Source organism: Bufo gargarizans, chromosome 11 (assembly GCF_014858855.1).
Source record: "Bufo gargarizans isolate SCDJY-AF-19 chromosome 11, ASM1485885v1, whole genome shotgun sequence".
Lineage (NCBI taxonomy): Eukaryota > Metazoa > Chordata > Amphibia > Anura > Bufonidae > Bufo > Bufo gargarizans.
Window position 1 is genome coordinate 82,957,660 of NC_058090.1, and position 20,208 is coordinate 82,977,867.

The 20,208-nt window shown below is 43.0% G+C and overlaps 1 protein-coding gene across 3 annotated transcripts in view; it reads left to right on the forward strand.

Annotated features, from left to right (window-relative positions):
• The first annotated feature begins 2,628 nt into the window (after positions 1–2,628).
• LOC122921787 (jeltraxin-like) overlaps positions 2,629–20,208 on the forward strand; it is a 34,121-nt gene continuing 16,541 nt past the window's right edge. Inside the window, exons 1-2 of one of the 3 annotated variants that reach the window (XM_044272023.1) lie at positions 2,629–2,649; positions 19,875–19,933. In XM_044272023.1, the coding sequence (XP_044127958.1) occupies positions 19,879–19,933 (55 nt within the window). In that variant the 5' untranslated portion in view covers positions 2,629–2,649; positions 19,875–19,878. Of the gene's footprint in view, positions 2,650–11,544; positions 11,610–19,101; positions 19,191–19,874; positions 19,934–20,208 lie in introns of those variants that run through there. The other 2 variants (XM_044272022.1, XM_044272021.1) reach the window with 2 other exon arrangements.

The following is a 20,208-nucleotide window of genomic DNA, read 5'->3' on the forward strand; positions in this document are numbered from 1 at the left end:
GAAGACAAGTGGAGTTACTCAGATAATACCTTTAGGAGTATCCCCAAGTCAAATCTATTCAGTAGACAAAGGGGATCCACATTTATTCCATAACAATATTTTTATTCTACAGCTCATTACAGTTATAAAAGTACCAAATATGTAATAAAAAAAAATGCTTTACTATTTTTGCACAATAAAAGCACTCTTTGGGAAAAAGGCACCCAATTAATTGTCTTGAATACATCTTAAGTGCAGGGGGCTCTAATGGGGTCAATGGTCTATTTAGGATATCTTCATCTGCCCAAACTGTTGAGCATCACGAGCAAAAAAAATATATTCACAGTAAAGCTGCAAAAAAAAAAAAAGTGTTACAATGCAACAACCCAGGGGGAGTATGGAGAGGATGGGTGTTGTAGTAGACAGGACTTAAGTGGCAGTCCTCAGACTGGATCTCATCCGATCACGGTGCTCATGGTGACTGATCTTCTGTCCACCAAACCTCACTGGTGCAGTGATGAAGAAGTTGCAGTCCTGGCTTCTGGTGGAAGGTGGTGTGCTTCATGGTAACAAATACATTTTTGGGGTGAAAACAAAAAAAATTATACTCACCCCATCCACTTGCTTACAAAAAAGGCCAATCTCACCGATCACACAATGGATACATGCCACACATATACCACTCATACCACATAAACACAGGCACCAATTACACACTGGACACATGGCAAACATGTACCACTCTCACATAGGACACGGACATATACCACACATGCACCACTCACACATAGGACACGGGCACCGATCATACACTGGACACATGCCACACATGTACCACTCACACAGTGGACACAGGCACTGATCATACACTGGACATAAGCACCCCTAACACATAGGACACGGGCACCGATCATGCACTGGACATATACCACACATATACCACTCACACCGGACACAGGCACCAATCACACACACTGGACACATGCCACACATGTACCACTCACACATTGGATACATGCCAAATAGAACTGTACATTCACCATTGGGAGGGATGAGATTGGATCTCTATAAGAATCTGATATGACATATAAGACTATATGATATACTGGATATGTTATTACACACAAAAAAAAAAACATAAAAAAGAACGGGTTGTTACTCTTTTGAAACATTGCAAAAGAACAGCATTTCATAACTACTGCCAAAAAAATGACAAGACTGGACTTCCCCATGAACCGATGCTGTTGTTCTCTAAGATTTGCATTCTTCTATATAAAGCCACAGGAACTGCTTATAGCACGGAAACACCTGTGACACCGAAGAGAAGGTAAGACTACATTCACACCCTGTGGTCACACAGTCATTTTTAGAATCAATTGTAGTCTGTGGTGCTATCCACCTGCTATTTAATCAACTTAAATAACAGCCATCAAAAAGTAACGGCCATTTAGAAAGGAGTGCAGGAGGTTATATATATATATAATTTTTTTTAATTTTTTTATTTTTTTGTGGTGGCACAACTATATATAATGAGAGGCCCTAAGGGGACATTACTTTTTACTGAGGGGCTATGTGGACATTTTTTCATACTGGAGGCAACTATGGAGCTATTAATCAGACACTAAGGGACCATTAATCATACTGGGAGCACTATGGGGGTCATTCGATGTCCAGGGGGCACTGTGGGGGGCATAAAATATACTGAGAGCACTGCAGGGTTTGGCATGTAAAAAAAGCCAAAGAACAACATCTGTTTTTAAATGGCAGTTTTTAACAGCCTTAAAAAAAAACTGCTGAAAAACGGATATTAAAAACGGAAACATAGCCAGAAAATGGATGCACAAACTGATGCAAAATGGCCATGAAAAACTGAGAGTGTCTCCATTTTTTTTCACTGATGCGTGAAGACATCTTTCCTGATGAAGACACAATTACCCGCTCCACCAGTGTAGAATTTATAGCGGTGTGTTATGTAGGGCATTACGTATACTGGAGTATTATGTAGAGTAGTACGTGGCATATTTCATAGATTATTGTAGTAGAGCATTTTGTCATATTTTGCGGAGTGTTATAATGGAGTATTATGTAGAGTATTACGTGGCACATTATGTGGAGTATTATAGTGCATTATGATGTGGAGTATTTTAGTGAAGCATTACGTGGAGTATTTTGTAGAGTAGCGTGTAGATCATGATATGGAGTATTATGGGGCATAATATGTGGACTATTTGAGTATTTTGTTATATTTTGTAGAGTGTTATAATGGATTATTATTCAGAGTATTACGTGAATTATTATAGTGTAGTATTATGTAGATTATGATGGCCTATCAGGTTTCCGATACCCAGAAGCCTCACCAATCACTGTAGTAACCAGCCCTGGATGGAGTAGTGTACTTCTTTCACCGATCAGTGGAATCAGTGGAAGTGCTGGCTGTCCGACCCCTATCAATACGATAGTTAGGCCATCAAAATAAAAATACCGGGCAACCCCTTTAAGGACATGTCCTATTTTGGGCATTGAATAAGGTTCATTGTTGTTTGGATTGGTTAATATGAAGTTGATGAATATGTTAAAAACATTCATACAGATTTTTATTTTTTTTCAACAGCAAAATGAAAAACATTTCCATTCTGTTTCTGCTGTGCTCCGGAAGTTTTGCTCTGGAAGGTGAATAAATATTTAATAGAAATTAATAATTGTGATTATTATTATTATTTTGATATACCTGATGAAAATAATAATAATAAGTGCTGAGTGAATCAAAGTTGACAAAGTGTAATTTGATCCAAAGTTTTAGAAAAATTTAATTTGTACTGAAGGCAAATTTCCTGGCAACGAATCGATATTTTCATCAAATGGCAGCTACATTTGTTACAAAATGAAAAGAAGCTCAGGAACGCGAGATCACCCAAATGCCATGCAGACAGCCAATCAGCAGCTAGCCAGCCCCTGTGATGTCACAGTCCTATAAAACCCTCATCCGGCCAGGATGGGGTGTGACAGGGATAGTGGTTAATAAAGCCTTTAATTGTAAAATATTGGTTGGGAAGAGTTAAGGGACAGTGCAGGGAGACTTTTTACACAGTATAGGGGGAGCATAGGGAGAGTGTAGGGACTAATTAAATAGTGTTACTCTTGGTTAATAGATAAGCAATTCTATTACACCTTGATTCCATAATTGGGGTCAAAAAGTGGTCTAATACTACTGCTATTGGGGTGTCCACATTGTTTTATCGAAAAGTAATTCTGTAGCGCCTTGATTCTGTAATTGGGGTTATACAGAGTGGCACAATGACAGTGGGGCAAGGTGACATCGTGTGGAGGAGACAGCAGCATCAGGAGACCACAGTGAGGCAAGGTGACATAGTGTGGAGGTGGCAGCAGCATCAGGAGACCACAGAGTAAACCAGTGACAGAGTGGGGAGGTGGAAGCAGCATCAGGAGACCACAGAGTGGCAAGCTGACATAGTGTGGAGGTGACAGCAGCATCAGGAGAACATAGAGTGGCAAGGTGACATAGTGTGGAGGTGGCATCAGGAGACCACAAAGTGGCAAGGTAACATAATGTGGAGGTGGCAGCAGCATCAGGAGACCACAGAGTGACCCCGTGACAGAGTGGGGAGGTGGGTGGCAATACCAGTACCAGCTGAAGATGGTGGGTGAAAGAAGAAGCGCTTGGCATCAGATGTGTGGCATCAGGCGGGTGGCAGCATCAGAATAGTAGCTGAGGCAGGTAGTCAGAAGAAACCAGTCTCTTTTGTCAAAGTGTTGGTGTGGCACCATGGATGATCTAGTCTGATGCATCTTGCACTGGTGGGTGGAAATCCTGGCTGATCCACGCCTGATTCATCTTGACTAGTGTTGAGCGAGCATGCTCGGCCAAACACCAGTTCGGCTCAAGAATCGCGATGCTCGGCACATCACGGTGTTCGGCCGAATCCTGTGTGTGCTCGAGTGCGATGCTCGAGTCTCCTCCCCGCACGTTTGTTGCCTGCTACGCAGCCAATAAACATGCAGATAAGTACTGACACTCACTGTAATGCCATAGACATGTTGATTACTGGCATTACAGTGATTGGCTGGCCGGAACACGTCACCGGGTGCTATAAAGCACCCGATGACACATGGTTCGGCTCAGTCTTAGTCAGCGAGAGCTGTGCTGTAGAAGGGACAGATAGTGTAGGAAATAGAATTTTATTTTATTGTTAGGCAGGGTTGGTGTGTTGGTGTCTTTTAAGGACTATTGTTGTGTCTGGCAGCAAGATATACTTTTAGCGCAACCTGCGCTAAATAGCTTGCAATTGTTTGGCCGCTGCAGACAGCGACATTATCTGCGCTACATCTTCTGTGCAACGTGTGCACAGCCTAAATATATCTGTGACATCCAGTGTACTTTTTCCGTAGACGCTGCAGACAGAAACATTATCTGCGCTACATCTCCTGTTTAGCGTGTGCGCATCCTAAAAATATCTGTGACATCCAGTGTACTTTTTCCGTAGATGGTGTCCGCTGCGGACAGTTACATTATCTGTGCTACATCTTCTCTATAACGATTGTGCATCATAAATATCAGTGATATCCAGTGTACTTTTTCCATAGACGTTGCGGACAGTGACATTACCTGCGCTACATCTCCTGTTTAATGTGTGCGCATAATAAAAATATCTGCGACATCCAGTGTACTTTTTCCGTAGACGCTGCAGACAGCGACATTATCTGCACTACATCTACTGTTTAATGTGTGCGCATAATAAAAATATCTGTGACATCCAGTGTACTTTTTCCGGACAGTGACATTGCCTGCTCTACATCTCCTGTATAACGTTTCCGTATCCCAAATATCTGTGACATTCCCTGTAATTTTCTATTAGCCGCTGGTTACAGCAGCGACATTATCTGCGCTACATCTCCTGTATAACGTTTGCGCATCATAAATATCAGTGACATTCAGTGTAATTTATTTGCGCATACACTTACAAAACCTGCGCTACTGTACATGTGACATACTTGCAAGCATATATACCATTTAATATGAAGAAGGCGAGCAGTAAGGGACGGGGAAGTGGCCGTGCTGTTGATGGTGCACGCAGAGGCCGTGGCTCTGGGTGCGGTGAAACTGTGCCTGCTGCCGGAGCACAAGAAACACGCTCATCCACGATACCTAGCTTCATGTCACAGTTTGCAGGGCGGTGCAGGACACCACTCTCAAAGTTAGACCAGTGCAACCAGGTGGTCGGTTGGATTGCAGCGGATAATGCTTCCAGTTGGTTAAGCACCACCCTGTCTTCCCCAAAGTCCAGTCTCAGTAGCCAAAAGTGTGGTCAACAGAATCCTCACCCTGATCGTCCTTCCTCCCACTATGGAGAGTCTTGGCAAACAAGTGATCCCACACTCAGCAGCAAACCCTCAACCCTAATGTTTTAGATGATCAGACCAGCAGGTCCTTGCTCCTAATGTTTTTGAGGGTCACCAGCAGGCCATCAATCATAATTTTTCAAGGGTGTGTATGATGCCCTCCTTTATGCATAATAAAGGGTGCCTTGGAGTGCCGGTTCCTTGTAATTTTCAGCAGCCCTTTCACTTAGTGCATAGGCTTTATGAGTGTAGGAGTCCCACTACCTGAACTATTGTACCACAATGTGAATGAGGCCCTCCTTTATGTGATATACAGGTTGTATCGGAGTGCCTCCTTCCTTGTAATTTTTGGCAGCACTTGCACTTTATATACAAGTAAATATACAGGAAAGAATGTTTCCTAACAATCTTTCCTCAAAAAACAATTTTATCTTCGGTTTGGTGCGTATTATTGTCAGTCTGTAAAAGTGGCGCACTACTCGGACAACAACATTCCCAGCAGCGACCTGGGAGTCCAAGATGCATCCAGACATCCTCCCCATGCTGTTCCCGAACCATTTCAGTGGTGTTTCCATCAATTTCTGACCTTTTCATGTGAACCAGACACCCTCCCCTCTTCAGAGCAGGGGGCACCTGGTTTACTGTAATGCTCGGGTTCTCCCATTTACTTCTGTTGTGCTCTGGTGCTCAGTAGAGCACCCGAGCATCCCGAGGTGTTCTACTCAAGCACCTAAGCACTTTGCTGCTCGATCAACACTAATCTTGACAAAAGACAGTCTCTCCACAGGCGAGTTCTTCTTGGGGTAACTATGGCCCCCGCCGCACTAAACACCCTCTCTGATGCCACACTACTGGCCAGGCAGGACAGCTTTTCCAGGGCAAACTCTGCTAGTTGCGGCCACAAATCCAGTTTGGCTGCCCAGTAGTCCAGCGGATCTTCAATGTGGGGTGGCAGGGTACTGTCCAAGTATGCCACCATCTACTGGTTCAGGTCCTACTCCAGATCTAGCTGCTGCTGCTGGACATTTGTAGTGTCCCACTCCAAAATTGTCTGTGCCATCCTATGTAATTTTGCACTATCTATTGTATTTTCCTTTGTCACAGCTGTTAAATCCCCATTTCAGGCTGGTTCAATGCACTACACATATTCGCCTCTAGGTGTCACTTTCACACCATTTATATAGGTCAGCACACAGGAAGTTGGAGTGAGGAGTTAGGAGAGGAGAGGAGCCAGACTTGGCTCTGTCCTCCTGGGCCTTGCCCAGGGGATCATACTACTGCAACCTTTGTAGTCCAAGACTAGGACTTATTGATCCTTTACTGTAATATCCCTTCCAGGGATAAAAGGGGTTGTCCGGGTTCAGAGCTGAACCCGGACATACCCTTATTTTCACCCAGACAGCCCTCCTGAGGCTAGCACTGAGGCTAACACACTGCCGGGCGGTAACTTCCGCCCGGCAGTGTGTGAGGGGCGGGCTTTAGCTCTGCCCTAGCCGTTTTACTGGCTAGGGTAGCACTAAATCCCACCCATCAGTGCCGGTGACGTCACCGGGGTTCCTGGCAGCCCCATGGAGAGCCCGATACGTCACCGGATCTCCAAAAAATGCCTTTGCCCTGCGCAATTTAGCGCAGGGCAAAGGAGAGCATCGGAGCATAAACTGCTCCGATGCTCATGTCAGGGGGGCTGCCGGGGTGAAAATGGAGGGGGTATGTCCGGGTTCAGCTCTGAACCCAGACAACCCCTTTAAGAGAATAATTGCTTTATCTTGTTCAACCTTTTCAAAGAATGGAGCAGAGAGTTTGCCTGCCATAAGGGAGACCGCCCTTGGGTTGCTGGATTACGGAATCACTGAAAATTGCTGAACTGTAGAATAGACTTTACAAAAGATCCAAACTATTATTGAAAGGCTGAGTAACCAGAGCAAGATCAGGATCCAAGTACAAGTAAGATCATCACCCCTACACAGTTGAGCTGGATCAGAACAAAGAAGAATGACCCCAGGTAACCCCCGACGTGAATACAAGGACAGTGCCTACATGTATATCATATAGATACTAGGGGGTACCCGACAGAGGGTAACTCGGTACAAACTCTGAGTATAATAGCAGAAAAAGAGAAGAGAAGCTTAAAGTACCAAACTAGTAGTTAGAAAAGTACAAAATGTTTTTATTATGAAATACATGATAAAAAAGTACACATATGATACATGCCACAGACAGAGTAAGGGAACAGGGAGGAAAAAAGAAAGAGCGCCACCCTGGAAAGCACACTGGTCACAAGGGAATATATACAAAAAATTGTTATGATGTTATGAGCATGAGGAACATACAACAGTGTGTGGTGCAGTGACCACCTCATGAACACAGTATAAAGAAAAATGGATGAATGGATATAAAAGGGGTGAGTGAAGATCAGAGAATCTCAACCGACATGGCTATAATGCACAGAGTACAAAAAGCATTGACAATGCAAATATGTCAATGAAAGGATGATGGAAAGCCAAGTGAGGTGTCTCAACATCGGCAGCATAAAACCATGGCGGGGAGACTATGATCTAAGACTCACCAGGAAAGGACCAGATGTGAACAGGAACCAGGGTGGCGCTACCCCAACGCGCGTTTCGGCGTGCCTTCGTCAGGCACGACAACTGAACTGGGAGTACTACTACCCTCACTCAGCACACAATCACCGTTACACTTACATTACACCCCTATGGCGCGGGCATTGTACATTGCAACAGGACCAACGGCGTGACAACGTGGAGGCGGAAGCGGCATCACCTGGCCAAGTTGCTGGTGTGGTGGTGCAGGAACCACATTCACCCAGTGGTTCGTAAAGGACATGTATTGTCCCTGACCGCAGTTACAGCTCCACACATCGGCACTGCCGTGCACTTTGGCAGACACCTTTTTGGCAAATAAATGACTGCTTGGGACTCTCCACCTCGGCTCGGCACAAGCCATCAGTTCTCTGAAAGGTGCAGAGTCCACCACTGGTAAAGGGAGGGACTGAAGCTCCAGCAACTTGAACAGGAGCCCATTCAGCTTCTGCACCATTGGATGAGTGCACGCATACTGTTGTCTCTTGGCAATCGCTTTGGTGATCAATTGCTGACGGAATAACTAACGATGAGGAGGAGGAGAAGGAGCATCAGGACCAGCAGATGATGGGAAGGACAGACAGCTCCCTTCAGCTGAGGTGGTGGAGCCTTGACTGCCTGAAACTGGGTGCGTGCCACTGGGTGATGCAGCGGATGTTGTGGCAGGCTGGACCACCACATCGGAGTGATGATGATGAAGCCCCTAATTCACCCAGCTCCCAAGTGCGATCAGCTACATCATCATCGAGTATGTCTCCACATCTTGGCTGGGCAGTAGCTGCTAACTGTCCTCTAGTAGCTCGTCCTCACTGTATAGTGGGGCTGAACCCACAGCATATAATACTTCTCTGGCTGAGGGAACAGAAAAGGACAGAGGCAGGTTGAGGACAGGTGAGGGCCCAGGGCCTGCTCCCAGGCCATGCCAACTAAGGGTTGTGTCTCACGAACCCACTGACTCTTGGCTAGGGGTGTCTGATGTCACTTGGAACGAAGTGGATAACCGAGTCAACCATTCAAGAACCGCTGGGTTGCTGGTCAAGACACGACCGCTAGATGACACCAGGAGCTCAAGCCTCTCGCTGCGACTCCTGCTGCCACGTTCCTTTACTCTGCTGTGACCTGTGCCAGCGCCAGAAACATTGAGGCCTCTGCCACTCTTCGGTGCAGGGCCTGGCACTTCTCTGTCTGACATACTGTTAGTTAAAATAAATAAATAAAAAGGAAATTAAAACACCCAAAAAAGTCTGCAATTTTCTCACTTCCCCACACAACGGCTAATAAGCCCTTTTTTCCCACTAATACACTCCAAAAAGGGCTGTAATTTTCTCACTTCACCACACAACGGCAAATACTTTTTTTGTGCCACTAATACACGGCAAAAAGGGCTGTAGAACATATAACTGCACCGCTGAATGGCAAATATATTTTTATTTTCTTTAGAAATATTTCCTTGTAATAAACCCTGTTAATGGCTGTATCACACAGCACTTGCACCCCAATAACAAGAACGGTTTGCTGGAATTACAGAGCTGTATAATGGCAATTTGGGTCCCCAGTCAGTGCAGCAAGGTGTAATAGGATTGTTCCTATTACCCAGGCTGTAACCTCCCCTACTGAACCCTGTTCAACAGAAATGCTGTGGAATGATTCCTCCCTATCCTTTCCATACAGTTTGAATAATCTTTCCCTTAGGCCTCATGCACACGACCGTTGTGTGCATCCGTGGCCGTTGTGCCGTTTTCCGTTTTTTTTCACGGACCCATTGACTTTCAATGGGTCCGTGGAAAAATCGTAAAATGCACCGTTTGGCAGCCGCATCCGTGATCCGTGTTTCCTGGCCGTGAAAAAAATATGACCTGTCCTATTTTTTTCACGGCCAACGGTTCACGGACCCATTCAAGTCAATGGGTCCGTGAAAAAACACTGATGCACACAAGATTGGCATCCGTGTCCGTGATCCGTGTCCGTTTTTTCCTATCATTTCAATGGCAAACTTGACTTGATTTTTTTTTCATTTTACATGTCCGTGGATCCTCCAAAAAACAAGGAAGACCCACGGACGAAAAAACGGTCACAGATCACGGACCTACGGACCCCGTTTTTGCGGACCTTAAAAAAAAACGGTCGTGTGCATGAGGCCTTAACTTGTAAATAGTTTTTTAGCACAATGAAGTCTTTCCTATCACTGTCCCTAGTGCCTGCTGACGCCTCCCTGCACTAAGTACACTGGAAAATGGCAGAATCCAAGATGGCTTAGGCTAGTTTCACACTTGCGGCAGGACGGATGGTCCGGCGCAGCATGGCGGTGCACGGCAAAAGCCGCCGGACTAAAAAGTCGGACATGCAGGACTTTTTAGTCCGGCGGCTTTCGCCGTGCTGCGCCGGAGTTCCGCCCCCGTCCCCATTATAGTCAATGGGGATGGAGCGGCAATACGGCAAAACAGCGGAAGGACGGATCCGACAGGGAGACCAGCCTGCCGGATCCGTCCTGCCGCAAGTGTGAAAGTACCCTTAGGCTATTTATAGCGCTGTGACATCACAGGGCTGGCTGGCTGCTGATTGGCTGCATGCATGGCAGAGTTCCTTGTTCTCACACGTGCAGCAGCCATTCTAAGAAAAAATACAATTTGTTACCACGAAGCGCGAGGAAATTCAGATTCGGTGCAAATTCCACTTTGTCAAATTCGATTCACTCTTTTCTAGTGGACACCCCCAAAACAGTGAGATGAGACCGTTTTTTTCTAGTTTAGTATAACACACCAGGTTCTCTAGCAATCTATGTCGAAACAGGAGATGGTGTAAAAAGAGACCTCTCTATAGTAGAATCTTTGGCCACTGCACGGTTAAGTACTTTACACCTGACACAAACCTTGACCTGTAAGGCTGAGTTCACGCTTCGGTTATTTGGTCAGTTAATTCCAGTAATTACTGCATGGTGAGCCAAAATCAGGAGCCAATCCTGTTCTCAGATAAGGTATCTTAAAAAGAACTTCCCCGAGTCTGTGTTGTGGACCCGTAACTGACCAAATAAGAGACATGTGAATGGAGCCTAATTGTGACGCACATCTATATACTGTATGAGACCTGCCACTCATACTGACGAACAGTAACTGTTTCCCTACCAGAAAGGACTAGCTATGCATGTTGCTGCAATGCACAGTGATGTACACCGACATACACTCCACCTGCAGGCTGGGATATAGCTGATTTAACACGCTTTATGATGAATTAATTCGGAAAAAAGCTACCGTAATTTTTGGGAAAAAATTGGCGAAGCATCGCTCATCTCTAATAATAATCATTAAACTATTGTTGTTACTTAAACTTTTTCTCTGTCTTTTGGTCTAGGTAAAAATACCCTAATTTTTCCTAAGAAAACAGCTACTGACCATGTGATTCTGAAGCCGACAGTGAACCAACCTTCAAACCAACTTACCATATGTCTACGCTCCTATACTGACCTCACTCGAGGCCATTCTCTTTTTTCCATTGCCGCTCCTGGTTCAGGAAAGGACAACACTTTCCTTATTTTTTCAAGACCTCCAAACGTATGCTCTGTTCACATAAATCAAGAAGAAATTAATTTTAATGTGGATCCAGAGGTTCTAGATTGGAAACACACTTGTGTCGCTTGGAATTCTCAAACAGGACTTGTTGAACTTTGGATCAATGGTAAGCGTTACCCTAGAAAAGGCACGAAGAAAGGATCTCCCCTAGGACCTGAGATAAGTGTCATCCTTGGGCAGGAACAGGACACTTATGGAGGTGGTTTTGATGCAGATCAATCATTTGTAGGTGAAATGCGTGATGTCCATATGTGGGATTATGTTCTGCCCTCCAAAACTATGAAATATTTTGGTAGTAATTTTTATACTGTGCATGGAAATATTTTCAGTTGGGTAAATGGAACTCATGTGGTCAATGGGGGTGCCATCGTCTTGGAAGATTAATTAACTTCTACATGATGAACCATAGATAATGTCATCCTTTGCTATTAACTATGGTGTATTTAAATATTTGCCTTTTTACCAAATGCAGGTGATGGGCCCTCTACTAGTATAGTGTGTACACTCCATCTGTGATTGCTTCATATGAGTTCACAAATCAATAAATATCTTCTCAATTGCAGAACCTCTGTGAAGTTTGTCCTGAGATGAAACCTATGTGAGATACCTGGAAACCTAAAGGTGTCATACACAAAATCAAATTATGTATCTTTGTGGCTTTAAAAAAAAAGGTGAAGCTTTACAAAGGTGTTAATAACAATAACTGGCATGCAAATGGCGGTGGACTTAAAAACTAGGCTGGCAACCCATGTCCACCACTGTCCTGCTTTCCCAGGCAGACGTAATAGCAGTGTGGAGTTCAATAAGTGAGGTCATTCATTCTTTGAAAAACGGGTGGCAATTATTGCCCTTATTTAACCACCTCCGGACCGCCTAACGCAGATGTGCGGTCCGGAGGTGACAGCGCTGCGCACAGTCACGCATATACGCGTCATCTCGCGAGACGCGAGATTTCCTGTGAACGCACGCACACAGGCGCGCGCGTTCACAGGATCGGAAGGTAAGCGAGTGGATCTCCAGCCTGCCAGCGGTGATCGCTCGCTGGCAGGCTGGAGATGTGATTTTTTTAACCCCTAACAGGTATATTAGACGCTGTTTTGATAACAGCGTCTAATATACCTGCTACCTGGTCCTCTGGTGGTCCCTTTTGTTTGGATCGACCACCAGAGGAGACAGGCAGCTCTGTAAAGTACCACAAAACACTACACTACACTACACCCCCCCGTCACTTATTAACCCTTTATGAACCCCTGATCACCCCATATAGACTCCCTGATCACCCCCCTGTCATTGATCACCCCCCTGTCATTGATCACCCCCCTGTAAGGCTCCATTCAGACGTCCGTATGATTTTTACGGATCCACTGATACATGGATCGGATCCGCAAAACACATGCAGACCTCTGAATGGAGCCTTACAGGGGGGTGATCAATGACAAGGGGGTGATCACCCATATAGACTTCCTGATCACTTCCCTGTCATTGATCACCCCCCTGTAAGGCTCCATTCAGACGTCCGTATGATTTTTACGGATCCACTGATACATGGATCGGATCCGCAAAACACATGCGGACGTCTGAATGGAGCCTTACAGGGGGGTGATCAATGACAAGGGGGTGATCACGCATATAGACTTCCTGATCAGTTCCCTGTCATTGATCACCCCCCTGTCATTGATCACCCCCCTGTAAGGCTCCATTCAGACGTCCGTATGATTTTTACGGATCCACTGATACATGGATCGGATCCGCAAAACACATGCGGACGTCTGAATGGAGCCTTACAGGGGGGTGATCACCCCATATAGACTCCCTGATCACCCCCCTGTCATTGATCACCCCCCCTGTAAGGCTCCATTCAGACATTTTTTTGGGCCCAAGTTAGTGGAAATTTTTTGTTTGTTTTTGTTTTTTCTTACTAAGTCTCATATTCCACTAACTTGTGTAAAAAAAAAAAATCTCACATGAACTCACCATACCCCTCACGGAATCCAAATGCGTAACATTTTTTAGACATTTATATTCCAGACTTCTTCTCACGCTTTAGGGCCCTAAAATGCCAGGGCAGTATAAATACCCCACATGTGACCCCATTTCGGAAAGAAGACACCCCAAGGTATTCCGTGAGGGGCATATTGAGTCCATAAAAGATTGAAATTTTTGTCCCAAGTTAGCGGAAAGGGAGACTGTGAGAAAATACAAAAAAAATCAATTTCCGCTAACTTGTGCCAAAAAAAATAAAAATTCTAGGAACTCGCCATGCCCCTCACGGAATACCTTGGGGTGACTTCTTTCCAAAATGGGGTCACATGTGGGGTATTTATACTGCCCTGGCATGTTAGGGGCCCGAAAGCGTGAGAAGAAGTCTGGGATCCAAATGTCAAAAAATGCCCTCCTAAAAGGAATTTGGCCCGCTTTGCGCATCTAGGCTGCAAAAAAGTGTGACACATCTGGTATCGCCGTACTCAGGAGAAGTTGGGGAATGTGTTTTGGGGTGTCATTTTACATATACCCATGCTGGGTGAGAGAAATATCTTGGCAAAAGACAACTTTTCCCATTTTTTTATACAAAGTTGGCATTTGACCAAGATACTTTTCTCACCCAGCATGGGTATATGTAAAATGACACCCCAAAACACATTCCCCAACTTCTCCTGAGTACGGCGATACCAGATGTGTGACACTTTTTTGCAGCCAAGGTGGGCAAAGGGGCACATATTCCAAAGTGCACCTTTCGGATTTCGCAGGCCATTTTTTACACATTTGGGCCCCTAGAATGCCAGGGCAGTATAACTACGCCACAAGTGACCCCATTTTGGAAAGAAGACACCCCAAGGTATTCCGTGAGGGGCATGGCGAGTTCCTAGAATTTTTTATTTTTTGTCGCAAGTTAGTGGAATATGAGACTTTGTAAGAAAAAAATAAAAAAAAAAAAATCATCATTTTCCGCTAACTTGTGACAAAAAATAAAAAGTTCTATGAACTCACTATGCCTATCAGCGAATACCTTAGGGTGTCTACTTTCTGAAATGGGGTCATTTGTGGGGTTTTTCTACTGTTTGGGCATTGTAGAACCTCAGGAAACATGACAGGTGCTCAGAAAGTCAGAGCTACTTCAAAAAGCGGAAATTCACATTTTTGTACCATAGTTTGTAAACGCTATAACTTTTACCCAAACCATTTTTTTTGCCCAAACATTTTTTTTTTATCAAAAACATGTAGAACAATAAATTTTGCGAAAAATTTATAAATGGATGTCGTTTTTTTTGCAAAATTTTACAGCTGAAAGTGAAAAATTTCATTTTTTTGCAAAAAAATCGTTAAATTTCGATTAATAACAAAAAAAGTAAAAATGTCAGCAGCAATGAAATACCACCAAATGAAAGCTCTATTAGTGAGAAGAAAAGGAGATAAAATTCATTTGGGTGGTAAGTTGCATGACCGAGCAATAAACGGTGAAAGTAGTGTAGTGCAGAAGTGTAAAAAGTGCTCTGGTCATTAAGGGGGTTTCAGCTAGCGGGGTTAAAGTGGTTAAGGAAGGAAGGCAGCAAATGTTGTACATAATGGTTACAGTGCATTTATCTATGAAATTCTGAGGACAATGGGTTGTTTCAGACATTGTTTAGAAGAACAGCGTACATTGATTAAAAAGTTGATTGGAGAGGGGAAAACATATAAAGAGGTGCAGAAAATGATAGGCTGCTCAGCTAAAATGATTGCAAATGCTTTAAAATGGCAACCAAAACCTGAAAAGACGTGGAAGAAAGTGAAAAACTACCATTCGACTGGATAGAAGAATAGCCAAAATGGCAAGCCAACAATCAGCTACAGGAAGATCAAAGAAGGTCTAAAGTTACCTGTGAGTACTGTTACAATTAGAAGACGCCTATGTGACGCCAAGCTATCTGCAAGAAGCTGTCATCGCCAGATCTCTGAGAAGTTCTGATAGACGTTCTTCAGTACCTCCTGCATGATGTTCTTTTGTTTTGGTTTTGCTTTGACATCTCTTCTCCCTCTCCCAGCTGTCATATATTAGCAGTGATTGCCTCCCTTTATATCCCCTCCCATACTGCCTCACTTTGCCGTTTATACAACTTCCTGGATTGTGCTCAGTGCTAGAAGTTTGCTACTGCTGGTTTCTCAGATAAGTTTTTCCCTTTATTTGTGTTTTCCTGTTGGCTTGATTCTAGGTGACCCTGACTCCCTCCATATTAAGTGCAGGGAGCCGGTGGTCGTGTCCCCTCACTATTATAGGGTTTTCAGGTGTCACTCAGTCTAGGTACGTGGACATGCAACGTTCTATCACAGAGATCTTTGCATGGGCTGAGCAGTCAGGGAGAGCCATAGGGCTTTAATAGGGCTCACCCTTTTGTTCCTTAGTTTGGGATCAAGTCAGTCGGATGTTTATTTGTTACTTCTTGTTTTCTGCAACACCATCCGTGACAGAAGCCCCCGCAAAGTCCCACTGTTGACCAAAAATACATGTGCTAAAGAGGTTACATTTTGCCAAAGAGCACATTGACTGGCCTAAAGAGACATTTTGTGGACTGATGAAAGTAAGATTGTTCTTTTTGGGTCTAAAGGCCAGAGACAGTTTGTCAGACGAACCCCAAACACTGAATTCAAGCCACAGTACACTGGGAAGACAGTGAAGCATGGTGGCGCAAGCATCATGATGTGGGGATGTTTCTCATACTACGGTGTTGGGTCTATTTATCGCAGACCAGGGATCATGGATCAGTTTAAATACATCAGTATACTTGAAGAGGTCATGCTGCCTTATGCTGAAGAGGAAATGCCCTTGAAATGGGTGTTCCAACAAGACAACAACCCCAAACATACCAGTAAACGAGCAACATCTTGATTCCAGACCGACAAGATTGACGTTATGGAGTGGCCAGCCCAATCCCTGGATCTTAATCCAATAGAAAACTTGTGGGTGACATCAAAAATGCAGTTTCTGAGGCAAAACCAAGAAATAGAGAAGAACTGTGGAATCTAGTCCAATCATCTTGGGCTGGAATACCTGTTCACAGGTGCCAGAAGTTGGTTGACTCATGCAACACATATGTACAGCAGTTAGTTAGTTAGGTGATTCAAAGGAAAGCAAAATCTTCAAACATTTTTCAGTTTATATTGTGAATATTTGAGTTTGTAAAGAAGAATACAAAACACTGCTATTTTTTTGAACAGTCTAATATTAAATTTTCTTCAATTTGTTTAGAGGAACAAGACAAATTTTATATATTTTTCTTCATGTTTTGATTTGGAATAGAATGTGTAGTGTCTCCAATGCATTTGTGTGTATGGAAATAGAAGCTGTTAGAAGGCTTTTGAGCTTTTATTTACTTTTTTAAACACACTGTTATTATTTTGAACACAACGGTATATAGCTGGGCTGTAGTTCCATCTTTTGCCTGAGCTTTGAAGTTTTTTAGTGTCTAACCAGCAAATGTGTGATCCCTTGTCTAACTACCCGTGTACTATACCTTAACTGAATACCAATTCTGCTCCTGGCCCCAGAAATTGAGTTACCTCTGGTTCTGATGAACTGCAGGAGTTCCTTCTCAATATGGACACAAAAAAGTCCCTGTATTACACCTGTCTTAAAAGCAGTTAAATACTTAAAAAAATAAAATAAATCTACTGTGCTTATAAATAATTGTTTATGGTGAGAGTCAATGAGTCTTTTCTGACTTTTGAAACTTTCCCATCTGTCAGAGATATATTATAAATGTATATCTAGTGATAAATCATTATAGCTATTACTAAAGCATCTAACAGCTATCACTAGAGAAGCGGTCTGCACTATAGATCAGGTATGAACAGAATAGGGACAGTGTAAAATGTAAACCAAAGTTAACAAAAAATGTAACGGAATTTGACCAGATGGTATGGAGGGAGCTGATTTGCATACATCCACTAGAAGGAACGCATAGGATCTCATAGGTAGTCCAATTTCTTAACACAAAAAATTAGATTTTAAGAGGTTATCCCATGAATAAAGTAAAAACAAAAACACATTTATATAGTGGTCCTTGAAAGTTTGTGGACTCTTCAGAATTTTCTGTATTTCTGCATACATTTGACCTAAAACTGCATCCGATTCTCACCGAAATTCTAAAATTAGATAAAGTTAGCCAAATCAAATAAATGAATCAAACATATTAGACTTGGTTATTAAATTATTGAGGAAACTGATCAAATATCACATCTCTGAGTCGGGGGTTTTCGATAAGTGAGATGACAATCCATTAAAGTCTGGTCTTTACAACACATGTTTGTGGAAGCTAATCATGCCACAAACAAAGGACATTTTGAGGACCTCAGAAAAAGAGTTGTTGATGCTCATCAGGCAGGAAAAGGTTACAAAACCATATCTAAACAGTTTGGACTCAAAAGAGGCTACCAAAGACTCCAAAAGTCCTCCAAAGAGTTTTGACTCCAGTCCACCAATCCACAGATTGTGTACAAATGGAAGAAACTCAAAACCATTATTACCCTCCCCAGGACTGATCAACCAGCAAAGATCACGCCAAGGTATGTAATAGTCCACGAGATTCCAAAGAAAAACAAAGGTAACCTCTAAGCAACTAAAATACTTTTTTAAATCAGCCAATGTTAATGTTCATGAGTCCACCATCAGAAGGGCACTGAACAACAATGGTGTGCTTGGAAGGATTGAAAGGAGAAAGCTGCTGCTCTCCAAAAACAACACTGCAAGCCAGAAGGCTATTGGAGCAGCATTTTGTGGATGGAAGAGACCTAAATATAACTTTTTGGTTTAAGTGAGAAGCGTTATGTTTGGAGAAAGGAAAACTGTGAAACAAAGTGGTGGCAGTATTATGGTTTCGACCTGTTTTGGTGCATCTGGGCTGGAAAGCTTGCCATTATTGATGGGACAATGAATTCTGAATTACACCAGCAGAATATAAAGTAAAATGTCAGGACATCTGAGCTGAATCTCAAGAGATCGTGAGTCATGCAGGAAGACAACAACCTTAAGCAAACGACTTGTTCTACCAAGGAATGGCCAAAAAAGAAGAAAATGTAAGTTTTGGATTGGCCAAGTAAAAGTCCTGACTTTAATCCAGTAGAAATGTTGTGGAAGGACCTGAAGCGAGCAGTTCATGGAAGGAAACCCACCAACATAACAGAGCTCCAGCTGCTTGGAATGAAGAAATGGCCTAAAATTCCTCCAAGCTGATGTACAGGACTAACCAAGATACTTTGGAGATGCAGTTGTAGATGTACTTATAAGTCAAATTTTTGTAGAAATATAGAAAATACTGAAGGATTCGTCAACATGCAAGCACCACTGTACATGCTACACATGCACTACTCACAGTGGACACATGGCAAATAGAACTGTACATTCACCATGGGGGGAGGAGGGATATTTGATTGTATTTTTTGTTTTTGTTCATCAGCCTCTATAAAAAATCTGATATATGACATACAAGGCTATATGATATACATTATTACACAATACAACAATAAAAAGGTCAAGGGACTGGTTAATACTTTTTTAAACATTGCAAAAGAGTACCATTTCATAACTACTGCTAAAAAGTTACAACACTGAACTTCCCCATGTACCAATGCTGTGGTTCAAAATTTGCATTCCTCTATATAAAACCACAGTGACTGCTTAACACACAGAATCAGATGTGGCATTGAGGAGAAGGTAAGACATCTGTCCTGATAATAACTTCTAGGTGGAGATATAATTACCCGCTCCATCAGTGCAGAATTATAGTGGGCTATTATGTTGGAGTATTATGAGGATTATTATAGTGTAGTATTATGTAGAGTAGGCCATTTTGTTAATGTTCTTGAATTTTACTTCTTTTTAAATGTTTTTAATTAGATATTGTGAAATGTCTAACCAAGTTCATTCCTTTAGTCACTTACACTATGAGGGTTGCTGTTGATATCGGCTTACCTACTTTATGTTTTCATTGTTTGTGAACAGGTTATATTCACATTTGGCCATTGAATAACTTAAAGAGATTGTCCACTATTTTGATATTAATGGCCTATCCTCAGGATATCCCATGGACAGGGTTTCGATACCCAGAACCCTTACTAATCACTTGAAGGGGAACATGGCTGTAGTAACCAGCTCTGGATGGAGCTGTGAAGTTCTTTCACTAAAGCTACTCACAAAGAGCTGATCAACGGGGGTGCCAGACCTCCATCAATCAGATACTGATGACGTATCCTACAGATAGGCCACCAATATAAAAAAATCCTGGTAACCCCTTCAAGGACATTACCTATTTTGGTCATTGAAACGGAGTCATTGGTGCTTGGATTGACTTATATAAAGTTGCAGAATATTAATTCATACTGGGTTTTTTTTCTACAGCAAAATGAAAAACATTTCCATTCTGTTTCTGCTGGTCTCCGGATGTTTTGCTCTGCAAGGTAAATAAATGTTTAATGGAAATTAGGCATCCTGTACCAAAAATGTCCAGAAAGCCTGGAGGAGCAGACAAATACAGTCCACTCTATAATTTCCACCTGATCCTAATGAAAACCACTCCTCCATGGGACGGTGGTGCCGTCATTCTTGAAGATAGGTAGAACAGTTTGTCACCTGACTGACATAATTACAATTGGAAACAGAGATACCGTGGATATAAAAAGTCTACACACCCCTGTTAAAATGTTAGGATTCTGTGCTGTAAAAAAAATTAGAC